This window comes from Saccostrea echinata, unplaced genomic scaffold (assembly GCF_033153115.1).
Source record: "Saccostrea echinata isolate AGI-Se365-2 ecotype Australia unplaced genomic scaffold, CSIRO_AGI_Sech_v1 ptg000057l, whole genome shotgun sequence".
Taxonomy (NCBI): domain Eukaryota; kingdom Metazoa; phylum Mollusca; class Bivalvia; order Ostreida; family Ostreidae; genus Saccostrea; species Saccostrea echinata.
The window spans coordinates 4,368,619-4,378,945 of NW_026889806.1; the positions used below are offsets into that span (position 1 = coordinate 4,368,619).

At 32.1% G+C, this 10,327-nt stretch overlaps 1 protein-coding gene across 1 annotated transcript; it reads left to right on the forward strand.

Moving 5' to 3' along the window:
* The first annotated feature begins 2,898 nt into the window (after nt 1-2,898).
* Nucleotides 2,899-7,854, forward strand: LOC133174070 (putative leucine-rich repeat-containing protein DDB_G0290503). The gene is made up of 6 exons (XM_061309111.1): nt 2,899-3,130; nt 3,485-4,294; nt 5,172-5,329; nt 6,144-6,284; nt 6,763-6,925; nt 7,534-7,854. The coding sequence occupies exons 1-6, from the start codon at nt 2,899-2,901 to the stop codon at nt 7,731-7,733; spliced, it is 1,704 nt and encodes a 567-aa protein (XP_061165095.1). The 3' UTR covers nt 7,734-7,854.
* Nucleotides 7,855-10,327: the final 2,473 nt, after the last annotated feature.

The window sequence follows — 10,327 nt, forward strand, 5'->3', positions numbered from 1 at the left end:
GTTGAAATTTTTTTTCATTAATTTTTCAATAAAAATACATTTTTTAAAGCATAATCAAGTTGTTCGTTATCTTCATATTTCAAAACATTTTTTTTTTCTATTTAGTAGACGTTTTTGATAGATATATGGATCTTAAAATACAGAAACTAGGAGGGTTTTACAAAGGCAGGCAGTTTTTAAGCTCTTAAGATGCGAGACCTTGTGTGAGACTGAACATTCCAATTTTACATATGTCTGATTAATAAATTCAAATTACAACTACAAGAAGCACGTGAACTTTAAATGTAATTTACGATGTTGATGATGTTAGCAATCCCAAATCCTGCACTATAGGAAGTTTTCTGTTAAAAATTACAGTCACTAACATGATAAATGTAATTAATGGACAATAATGTTCGTCACGATGATCAAAACAACCCTTAAAAATATACCTTAATGTATTCTTAACAAACACACCTCTTCTATCTGTTTGATTTATCAACATGAGGAGCATTTCACATTAAGAAGACATTCATGTAAAATATTCTTGGGAATTAGACCTCTGAATCACGAAACATCTTAAGCTTAAGTCAAAATCTAAATTGCTCTGAAATGACTTTTAAGTCAAGCAGTCCAAGATAAAAATGTTATTCAACGTTGCATTATTAAACTACTGTTATCAGCAAATGAAGAGATTCATCTCACAAACAATAAACAAGTTATGAAAATTTAAATTTTGAATTAAGTCTAAGTCTGTTTCATGATCTCAGGGCCTGATCTATGATCGTTAGTTATCGTTCTTAGTTGCAAGGACTGAACTGAAAGTAGATTATATAGACTTTTGGAATTTTACTATGCACCATACCAGGTATTCTGAACACGAGAGCTAATTGTTTTTATAAAATCTTTGTCGTAAGGGAAGTAAAGTTCAAAACATGGAGTGCTTGATATCGTATTAAATCAAGCATGTATACATAGCTACATAAAGTATTAATTAATATATTTTATTCACCAATTATGCTCAAGTTGGTTAATACATAATGATAAAAATTTGAGAAAATACGGATCACTTCTAAACAAACTGGCATTAATTTAATCAGTAACCAGTGAAGGAATGTTGCACCATCTATTTTGCAACGGGAAAAATTTGAAAGTTTTTTTCTTCCTCAAAAGATAAGCGACACAATCAGTCCACAATATGAACATGTTAAACATGCTTTATTTATCGATTTGTTAAAATGATTTTGATTTTTATTCTCATATATTAGTGATATGAGGAACGTGATTGGTAGAGTAGACGAACTTATTGTGATATGCTCTCAATATGTAACTACCTTTACCGATAATATTGTGATAATATTGTTATCTTGATTTGAAAGGACTCAGACAATATGTAGGTGTTATGCTATTGTTGCAAGCCATGAGTCCTAATCGGCACCCCCTTCAATATATGAGCGGTCCGAGCATTTAAATCTGAGGCTTCCGACGATTAAAGCATGTACCACTTTTACAGATCAGTAAAATATCAATCTTTTCTTTTTAAAGTCAACCTTTCACTTATGGTTAGTTCCTGTGCAAGGATTGTTGTTCATAAAAGACGATACTGTTTTTAGAAAGTATTTTAATGACATGAAATCGAACAATGGAACAGATATAGGAATTTATTCTTTTATACTTTTCTCTTTTAAAAGATGAAGAATAGATGAGAAAGTAAGAGTTATTCAACAATGACTAAAAAGAGCAAGGCAAAAGGAGGAGGCAGAGGAAAGAATAACAAAGAAACAGAAGCTGAAACCTTTGATGATGATTTCTCTTTCAATGAAAATTCAACAGACAGGAAGGATTTTCAGGAACTGTCTGCTGTTAAAGACAATAGAACTAAATCTGAGGAAGGGCTAAAAACAACCTCTATTGAAATATGGAAAGACAAAAAGCTACGGGGTGTGGTTTTAATTACAGGAGTATTGCATATGTAAGTACATGTATTCCCGTTAAAGGAAAAAAGATCTTCTAAAGCATTGTAGAGTAAGCATACCTCTCAAGCCAGAAGCCTTGAAAATCAAAAGAGGTGTTACAAACATGGGATTTATGTGACTGTTTAACATTTTTGCATAAAATTAATTATCGGTATCTACCTTGTAAATGAAATAATTTTAAAGGAGGATGGGTGGGCTGCAAGTTACCCAACAAATCCTTCTAAAAATATGAAATAGACTTTTTCTAGTCAAACTTTTTTTAGCAAAGGAAAATCCAGAGTGTTCGGGCAAATGGTCTAAAAATTGTCCTGTGACCATTTAACCATCCATATGCACCCTTCTTTAATAGCAACCTCTTGTTTAAACGATTTGTTTCCAAACTACATCATATTGAAGGATAAAACTGAAAAGAAAAAAAACTTAAATGTTGTATGAAGAAAATTTTACTACAGTTGGACTAATTTTGTAATCTATTTTGGTTATGCTTTTTGAAAATTGTCATACAGTTAAGCAATTCGGTAGGATAATATGAAATAATATGTTTGCCATTTTATTGTACGTATGAGACACAGGTGTAAATTTTATTTTTTACAGTTTTCAGATATGTGGGATTATTAACATGTATGTATTACATCGAAACACCGACACAGATGTTATATCGCAATCTTGTCAAAAAGTTCCTTTTAAAATAGTTCCCGGTGAGTCTTCGGAAGTCTGTGGCTGTGAAGGGGCTGATATGTCAGCAAAATACAAAAAACTTGCTGATAATTTAGATACATTACACAACGAATTCCAAAGTTATGTTAAAAAGAAACAAGAAACGGAAGCGTGGGTGAATGAATTGTCAAATTGTAACAAAACTTTGGATAATATGGTTAAACATACAACTTCTATGGAAGAAAAAATGCATAATTTTTATCATTGTAACAAAACTTTGGGGAGTATGATTAAAAATATAACTGGCTTGGAAGAAAAGACGCGTGCAGTGCTACAAATGATTAACGTTTTGCAAAACAACTATACTAAGAAATCAGAAGAGGAAAAACAACATCTAAAGCAGGTTGAGACCAATTGGACGGAAAAGATGCTAGAGGTGGAGCAAAATATAAGTCGTTTTTATGAAGTGGTTCAGAAGAAAAACATTGAAATAAATGATGAAAAAGGATTATCTGAAGGTATAGAGAAGTATTTTCCCTCATATTACAAAACAAATACATGTACATGTATTATGTGCAATTATATATCATTTCACTTCACACATACTTTTATGGAGAAAAACTCGATAAACAATGAAAGGCGCTTTTTTCGTCATAGATACAATTTTAACAAATACTGGTCAAACAATATCACATAATAATTCAAATAAGATTTGCTTTTAATGCACAAGCAATTTTCAAGATACATATAGAGTGAAGGTTTTGATTTTTAATACAAGGATATCACTTGAAAAGTTTTAGAAGCTTGTAAATGTTCTAATTTTTTAATAGCAAATACTATTTTTTTAAAAATATTTTTAAATGTCATTTTAGAAATACTTCAAAATAATTCATCAAAGGATTTACGAAAACTTTATGATGAAACTGACAAGAAAATAGATGACCAGAAAGAAAAAATTGATGAACTCAAGAAGAAAATGTTTCTTGATACTGAAAGAATTAATGCAAGCATTAAAAAGCTTGATGGGGATTTCAATGAATTTAACAGAACTTTTGTAAAAGAAGAAACGATTATTAATGGACAATTCACCTATGTCAAGCAAAGTATTAGTAGATTACTAAAAAGTGTCACGGAAATGGATGAAAAATCAAAGAAGGTTCAGGAAGAAGTTGATGCCGAAAAAAGCAAAGTTGAATCCACAATGACTAATATTAAGGAGCTGACGGGATATATAAACGATTTAAAGAGTCATAATACAAAAACAGATGAGGACACCAGTGAAAAATTTAGAAGCATTGGTGTAAGAGTGAATAATATAGTGATAATGGTGAAGGATGTTGATATGAAGATTGATGAAAAGGCAGAGACAATTAACAAAAAAATTGATGCCGAAAAGAGGAATGCTGAATCCACAATGGCTTATGCCATGGAGCTGGAGGGAAATTTAAAAGAATTACACGATCATACCACAGAAAGAGAAAAACAAGTCAATGAAAAATTTATAAGCATTGAAAAAAAAGTGAATGAATTAGAGATAAAGATGGAGCAAGTTGATAAAAAGATTGATGAAAAGGCAGAGACGATTAACAAAAAAGTTGATGCCGAAAAGGAGAATTTTGAATCCGAAATGGCTGGAGTGCACGGACGGTTAAACTACTTCTCTGTTGAACTTAATGATATCAGTGATTATCCTTTTTTGTGTCATCAGCAAAGTAGAGCGATAATCAGGGGTCACTTAACCTGTTGTCTGTTCTGCTGTTTTGTCTGTCTTTCTTGTCCTACACTTGTATATTGAAACAGTATCAGTCACAGATTTGATACTTTGCTTTTCATCTTGGTTAGTTAAGACTTGGATATATCCGGTAGACAGTGTAGCATGTGCATTGTGTCACATTCAAGACATTTCTGAAAAACGCAATTTTAATGACTTTTTTGATTGTTAGCCTAATTTGACCTATTTTTAGATCATATATACCAAGTTTTATTGAAATCAGACGAAATCCATAGGAGGAATAGCTTTTGAAAGAATTTCTAATTTGAGAATTCTGGTAATCATTCAGTCCAACACTATTCAACGAAATCAAAAATACCTGTCTACCAAGTTTTAAGAAGGTACTGGGATAACAGAGCTCGTGATACAGAACTTGAAACATTTCTTTATGTCTTTAAAAGGTCAGGATTTCATATTTAGCATATATACGGAATGATTACAATACTTTCAGATTTTGATGATAATTTTGTGTCTTTGACCTTCAATTGATCTACTATTAAGCTTCATTTTCATTTTAACCTTAAATTCACTTTGAACTGAAGATTGAATGATTAACATCCTCGATGGTGCAACAGACACAATTTTTTTGGAAACAGTCCTGTTACAACATGTCTTTTAATGCCCTTTCTTAGTCACAATCTCTTTGAGAAATACTCATTTATTAATGAAACCTTTTAAGGTAAAGCTTTTCATAAATACGCAGAATTCATTTCTTTTTACATATCTAAACTTGTACTATTCAATCATAAGACATATTTAATATATGTTTTTTGTTGTTGTTTTTTTAGATCTGTACATTGTGGGATTCTTGCTCCTAGTGGTTGTTGGTGTCATTTTCACTGCATATAAAATTTTGTTGCCAAAGCAATCACCTGTAGCGGTCTATGACCAGACAGCAGCTAAATCTGCCCCACAGCCCAGGGTAGGAGGCTTGACCATTCTTACAGCAAAGCAGTTTATTCTTACATGTGGAATATATATATGTTAAACACCTTTTCGTAGCGATATTTTACAGTAGAAAATTGCTAATTTCTCTTCATTATCTGAACATCGTCCTCTGTAATATTGTAAAGTCAGACAAATGATGCATTCGACGATTGATTATTTTGAAAATCGTAAATGTGACCTTATCCTTAAGAGAACTGATATCTTTGAATATAAATCAATAGAATTCTTAATTTTGTTACTGACACTTTCAACAAGTCATTCAGGGAAAACTACGAAACTACTTTGTTTTTACAGCAATAAGCAGGGAGTCTCGTGTAATTTAATTAAAGACGAATCCAGTCTTGTTCTCTCCAGAACGCAGCAAGGTCATAAGTTATCAAATGGATGCAGAAAGTGTTTGCCCTCTATTTCATATAAACATCGCTCTCAGTACCAGCTGGAGTTCAAAGTTACTTTGGGGGAAATCTTTGAAAATATTTTCAGAACATTTGGCTTTTTTGGAGTTAATTCACTATAGCTACATCACGTATAATAAATTTATTTATTTTTTTTAATCATAGTTTTAAAACATGTCAATGGGAACACAATACTTATCTAAATTTTGCAATAAATAATACATTTAATGAAAAATACGACCCAGAATTTTTTAAAATATAGATTGAGATCTTTCATTAGTCAGGTGCTTTGTTTGCATGATGTGGACACTGTTGTTCATTACGGATAAGCCTCTTTTTACAGCTGTTGTTTCAAAAGTTAGTAATGTTGATCGATCAACTCAATTCTGTTACAGCAAATCTTTTTATCTCTTACAGTTGCCATCTGAAATTGTTGAAGGTATATCCAGACAAAATTTGGAGCCAGGAATAAATGTTATAAGCTTTACCTCTTCTACACAGCAGTTTCATAAGAATCTTATAGACGCAGTCCCTAAACCTACTTCTACACAAATTCATGTATGTGTCGCTGTGGTTTTTCTGTATTTTAATGAAAGGCTAATCTGTATAAAAGATTATTTTCGACGAGGATATGATCACTTTTTCCGATTAAAAGTATTTAAAAATATATATTTTCTGTTAGAGTTTCAACTTATTTATAAGGATTTCCTGGGGATATGAATTTGTAGTTCCTTAGGTCCGGATTTTTTTTTTATATCCACATTAGAAAGAGTAAGGAGGGATGGGATTAAAGATTTAACTGCCTTATAACCTCCTATATAAGCGAGTAGTATGTTTTGACACTCTTCAAATGCTTCTGAAAACTTACAAAAATGCAATTCTATATTTAAGTCTTACTATATATCCAGAATGAGTGCATCCTACAAACGAATCCCCCAAGTTGATTTTTTTGTTGTTGCGAGAATTCAAAACAGCTTAGCTACAGTCTCAACAGAAACTCTTGGTTATAATATTCATGTTCTCTTGCATTATATAGTCATGCCTTATCCATCGATCAAGTGATATCCCACACACTACCCCCTCCAAGGTTGTGTTTATATTTGTTGACTTTAACGAGAGGAACATTATCCTGGAGGACCCAGAGACAGAAATAGGTGACCTCAGGAGACTGACCACTCAAGGACTCCTCAACATGGGGTGTAAGTATCACGAAAAGGAAAGACATAATTGGGGATTTTATACTTTTATTGCTGTACCCGAATGACGAGATTCTAGTAATGTTTGCTCCACAAACTATTCTTAACATTTTAATTTTATTTTCATTTATTTTTATTTTTTTATTTACTTTTTGCAGAGGGTAAGTATAGTTATCACTATGATTGATATCAGACATTTTTATCGGTGCATTTTAAAAATGTCAGGATTTAAAAAAAAAAAAAAAAAAGCAACTTGGAATAAATCAAGGTTGATAGCTGATAGAATGAATATAAAAATTCTCTTGTAGGAAATACCAACAGTTTTGTCATACATTGAAAAACTACTGTAATGTCATATGATAATGATCCTAAATATTTAGTGCAGTATCTTCTTGGCTGAACTTGGAAACTTTTTGTTGTAAATACACTTTCAGTTACATATATTTCTAAATTTTAAAAGTAAAATAATGAAATTTTTCAAATATGCAAAAACAAACAAAAACAAAACAAAACATGGGAATCATTTACATTACATTAGATCATTAAGGATTTTATTTTTAAAATAGTGTGCCGTAGATAATTAAAATAAATACTTATATTTTTTCGTACAGGTGATGTTTTTGTGATTTACGTTAAAGACAGGGGATCTCAGGATTTACCTCGGGATCAGCTGTACAGTCCCCGCCTTTACTCAGTTGAGCGACACCCTATACTTCATAAACTTAAGGAGAAACACCGTGTGTTGTCTCTCTACGACAGATTCCATCCACACCAGGTGAAATTCTTAGAGGACTGCTTCAAACGCTTGTGATTTGATGGTCCATATGACTGTTGATCTTGAAGTCTGACTCATTAACCGATTATAACACTGTAGCTGTGACGGTGATGATCTCTGATTTTTAGTGTAATATGTAAGATTGTGAAAACATTTTCAAAAATTAATTTTTCTTGCGTTGTTTTTTTTAATCGTAGATGTTTAGAATAGTAAAGCAGATTCCCTGCAATGTGTTTGTTTTAACTATATGAAATATAAATTCATTCGAAAAAAAAATTAATTTTTTTATATTAAAGAAAGTGATAGTGCACGATTAAACATTTCATTCGAGAATTTTCACTCACCAGAGGGCGTATTACGCTATTAGTGGAGCGTAGCGGGAACGATAACTCTGGGTAGAGATTGCGAATGCCCTACCACTTATAGGTATCACACCGGTAATTGTTTTCACTATATAATTCTATATAGAATAAAAAATCATTAAAAATCAGGTATTCGAATTCATGAACAAATATTTAGCAGGAAATGTTAAACGTTACCAGTCACATCAGCTGACACCAAAAATAGGGTACGTACACGGCATTTTCTGATTTTTTTCCATCCGCAAACAGGAATACCCTTAAAACCACGTGTATTCAATGTGTTTATAAACATCCTGTGTGCACCCCAGGAAGTGGCCTCCTATGCCCCGAAAGAAATAGTTCCTGTCAAAAACCTTTAATATTTTACAAAGTACATAAAATATCCTAAGCACAGATACCAAAAATGTAAAAACAGAATAAGGGAAAAAATAAAATTTCTCACAATAAAAAAAATATTTCTTTATTATGTATGGAACTACAATTTGATTGGTCAATTACCGGTGTGATACCTATATATATAGGTTACCGGGAATGAAATGAGCATTTCAAATCAAGTTGAACGAAGATAAACTCATTAGTAGTATTACCGTGTGAAATTGACTGTTTTATTCATAATTCATTTTGAGATCTAAATGTTATATTTAATTTTTGTTTTAATGTGATATTTAATATTCTGAAATTATTTGGTTTTAAAATTTGCATTTTACAAATCTTTCTCATGTTAAGTTATTAAGTGTTCATATAATTACTATGTGACACTTGTCGGCTGACAAAGGGGCAGAGTGTTAATGCCCTAGGAACTTTTAATCCCCTTATACAAACATTATGTAATTATTTAATTATCGGTGTTCTTTATGTCCATGTCATCAAAGCATTTCATTTATTGTTACCTGTATCACTTTAACTCATTGTCACACCTGTAATTTTTTACTCATTGTTCAATTCCTCTTAAATACCATTGTCAAATTTTACTTGTCAGTTCGGAGGCCGGGTGTACTACCGGCCACGTCGGACTCGTTCCCCATCATGTTTTAACTATTTCAGAATCTACTATTAACAGTTTGGAGGCTATGGCCATATCCAACTGGTTACTGTTTATTGTTGTTCCATGTTAATCATTTCCATCGTTGGGATTTGTTAATAAATTCCGAAACCAATTCCTCGTTACTTTGGACTTTTATATGTGTTTTCGGGAAGAGCCCTAGGAATACGGCTTTACTACTTCCGGTCCATAGCGCCACTCATTTCCCTGCCAACATTCCCTCTTGCCCGATCAACTACACATCTTTTTAGACCCAAACTACGCGGTCATAGTAGTATGAAAGTATTATATGTCTGTCTATCTTAAATAAGTTCGTACAATCACGCCTTTACATAAGTCCTGTATTAAAATGATGTTTAAACCTATTAAATTTGAATTGAAACAAATTCACATTCAGATATGACTGTCTCAGTATTCAAATATCAGTTGCATCATAACTCCACCACACATGCTATACTACTCAGTCACCAAAGTGATAAAATAAAAACTGTCCTTGACTGAATCACCAGTATTCTGTGGCTCTGAAGGTACTGACGTGTCAGAGAAATACAAAATAATGCTTATAATATTCCACAACCAAATATTCCACTATTAAAGCCAACAGGAAGAGGAGACATGCATAATGATAACAAAATTTTACAAAATATGATTTTGAAAGTATGACTTTTATCGAAGGAAAAGTGCATAAAAAATATGGTCTGAAAGGACTTGCAGTTACTTGGGAATGGACTTACCTAAAAACTTTAAACTAGTCATTCAACCAGAAAATGAAAGTCAAATCCAGCATCTGAAGCAAGTTTGAGAGTGTTCATTTGATGCATCATCCATGCAAGTTTGGTTCAAATAGCCCTTATACCCTGGTCACTCATCTGGAAAATATAGGTCAGATCCAGCATCCGAAGTAAACCTGGTAATGTGTATCCTTCGATGTATTATTCATGCAAGTTTGGTCAATATAGGGCTTTTAGTTACTTGGAAATGAGACCTGCACCGAAAACTTCAACCTGTTCCAAAAACTTTAACCTGCTACAAAAAACATTAATCTGGTCATTCTTCATCCTCACAATCTCAAGGTTTTGTGATTTCGGAACTCTACACAAACCCTTGACATAAGTCGTTATTTAAAAGTTGGGCTTGTAGTTACACATGACGTAATGTGTAATTATAAACTAAACAATGAGAATATATTTTTCAAATTCGTCGTTATGAAATTTCCCAACTCCAGA

Excerpts from the sequence above, each read along its gene's own strand:
- LOC133174070 (XM_061309111.1), top strand. The coding sequence starts at position 2,899 with ATGATTAAAAATATAACTGGCTTGGAAGAAAAGACGCGTGCAGTGCTA. Across the intron at positions 3,131-3,484 it reads TGAAAAAGGATTATCTGAAG|AAATACTTCAAAATAATTCA; the intron begins GTATAGAGAAGT and ends ATGTCATTTTAG. Across the intron at positions 5,330-6,143 it reads GAGGCTTGACCATTCTTACA|TTGCCATCTGAAATTGTTGA; the intron begins GCAAAGCAGTTT and ends TATCTCTTACAG.